The sequence below is a fragment of the Papaver somniferum genome, chromosome 7 (assembly GCF_003573695.1).
Source record: "Papaver somniferum cultivar HN1 chromosome 7, ASM357369v1, whole genome shotgun sequence".
Classification (NCBI taxonomy): Eukaryota; Viridiplantae; Streptophyta; class Magnoliopsida; order Ranunculales; family Papaveraceae; genus Papaver; species Papaver somniferum.
This window is the reverse complement of record NC_039364.1, coordinates 238074958-238077428: the sequence shown is the minus strand read 5'-3', so window position 1 is coordinate 238077428 and position 2471 is coordinate 238074958. Positions and strand designations below refer to the sequence as shown.

General features: G+C 44.2%; 1 protein-coding gene across 1 annotated transcript; it reads left to right on the top strand.

Moving 5' to 3' along the window:
- The first annotated feature begins 1315 nt into the window (after positions 1-1315).
- On the top strand, positions 1316-1942 carry LOC113296213. Its single transcript, XM_026544537.1, has one exon. It carries the CDS (start codon positions 1316-1318, stop codon positions 1940-1942), a length of 627 nt encoding a protein of 208 aa, XP_026400322.1.
- Positions 1943-2471: the final 529 nt, after the last annotated feature.

Sequence of the window (2471 nt, the reverse complement as noted above, 5' to 3'; positions counted from 1 at the left end):
GTTTTTTTGGACAGTTAACACTTTTTTTGATTAACCACACAATATATATTTTGTGCAGGGAGTGGTTGTTAATATCTTTATTGTCGCACTTGGTGATACAAATTACAAACAATGGTATTGCTACAGTCTCGGAGGATTTTTTTCTTTGTTGAAAATATCATCATGAACTGATGAAGTACTGTAACTAAAGTATTAAACTACTAATGACTAGTATTTGTGTTCCTTTAATCCTTTAAATGCCAAAGTAGTTTAGTTTTGCAATTTTGAGTTTTTGAATCGAAATATCAAATGAATTAGATGAAATGATGAATGTTAAATTAAGTACTTAGGTTGGGAAGGAGCTTTAGATGGCCTGAATGTGGCCGGAAATAGCCCAAAAATCGATTTCTGGCGAGTTGACTCAACAAAAACCAGCTAACCCGTGAGCTCCCGTGAACCCGCAAGCTTTACCCGGAACGGGCGCGGGTTGGAGAAATGACCACCCGTGAAGAATTTCAACCCGCAAGCTTAGGCTTGTATTAACCCGTAACCCGCGGGTTGGTCACAAGCCAGCCCCGGCCCGCCCGTTTGCCAGTTCTAGATGGGACATCACCATCATCTTTCTTTCCCTTTTTCATAGTGCTCATATCTCATTATTCCTTGGTCATGATCATGGTTTTATCTGCTCTTGGCCCGTTACAATTATTTTTTCACTTAAATAAGTAAATAACCACCAAATAGACAAATAAAACGTAAATTGATTTTGGGTAGATTTCTCAACGTGAGAAACCTAAGGTGAAAACCCGTTTATATATATGTGGTGTTTACAAAACTTGTAATACAGGGAATTTAGTCGTGACTTGACTTACACGATATAACAAACTAAACCAAAGCTGTTAATAGAAGATACTCTGCCTTATTTACGGTCACAGGATACTCTCCTTAATTGACCAAAATCATAATAATATATATGGCCATTATCTCTCAAAAGAGGGCAAGGCATTATACCAAAAAATCTAACATGGTATCGACCTAATAGCCGATCCTCTTTTTCTTCTTCACCTTCTTCACCAAAATCAACAATGGCAGGAGATAAAAAGACAGTCCATCCGGCGTTTGCTATCAACAACATCAAAACCCTAATCCCTATTATCCTAGACATCAAACAGGATGAATACTCATCTTGGGTTTTTCTGTTTGAACTCCATCTTCAGGCTCATCGCCTTCTTTTTCTCATCAATGGAGACAAACCCCCCCCCCCCCCCCCCCCCCCAGATGTTGACGCCGACACGTGCTCCAACTCGACGCTCTCTATCGTCAACGGATGTTCTCCACCATGGCCAAGGATTTAATGCTCACCGTCCTAAAATCTGGAAAAACTGCTAAAGAGCTTTGGAATCATCTCAAGAAACTCTTTCAAGACAGCAAAGGTAACCGCGCTGTGACTCTTGAACGTAAGTTTTTCAATCTTAAGTTTATTGATTGCACTAGTATTGATGATTACTGCGATAAGCTCAAATCCCTGTCCGATCGATTACTTGATCTTGACTTTCCCATGGATGATAAACGCCTTGTGATTCAACTTTTCAACGACCTTCCGGAGGAATACAACACGGTAGCCTCTTTTATCCAACAATCAATGCCGACGTTTGATGCCGCTCGATCCCAGCTGCGTACCGAAGAGATTCGACGCTCCCAACAACAATCTCAGTCTGCACCTACTGCTCTTGCCGCTGCAGCTCCACCCACAGACCGCAGCAACCAGCGCTCACAGCGTGGTGGTAATGCCAGACGCGGTGGCCATCGCTCATCTGCTCCAGCCACCGAACCGCCCCTGCTGCCAACACCTCCGCCCCCCTACCAGCTCTACGGTGCACCTCATCCTACGTACAACATCCACTGTCCACCACAATGGGCAGTGCCACCTTGTCCGTACCCTACAGCACCTCCGGCAACACATTGACAGCCACCTTCCATCCGCGGTTCCTTCGAAGGCCGTGGCCGTACTGGTCAGTCACGCGGTCGAACCTCTGGCGTTGGACGTGCACAGGCATATCTAACTCCATCCACGGAATATCTTCAACCCAGTGACATTGCCGAAGCGTACAACTCCATGAGTTTATACTCACCTGACGGCGCTTTCTATATGGATACCGGTGCCACATCGCGTCTCACTGCGGATTCAGGTACTTTGAATACTGTTTTTAATACTAGTAATATTCATTCCATCTTAGTTGGCAATGGTCACGGTATTCCAGTCACTGCCTCTGGTACCAAGTTCATAGATATTCCGTCCCGCACCCTAAAGCTCAAAGATACTCTTGTTGCTCCCGTCACCACTGATAATCACGTGTCTGTTGAATTTGACCCGTCTGGTTTTTCTGTGAAGGATTTGAATTCGAGGAAGATTCTCCTTCGATGTAACAGTTCCGGGGAGCTTTATCCTATTACTACTTCTGCCGTATCACCTTCAACATCGTTTCTGTCTCATC

What these genes read in the sequence shown, in the direction of transcription:
- LOC113296213 (XM_026544537.1), top strand. Translation starts at nt 1,316, where the DNA reads ATGGCCAAGGATTTAATGCTCACCGTCCTAAAATCTGGAAAAACTGCT.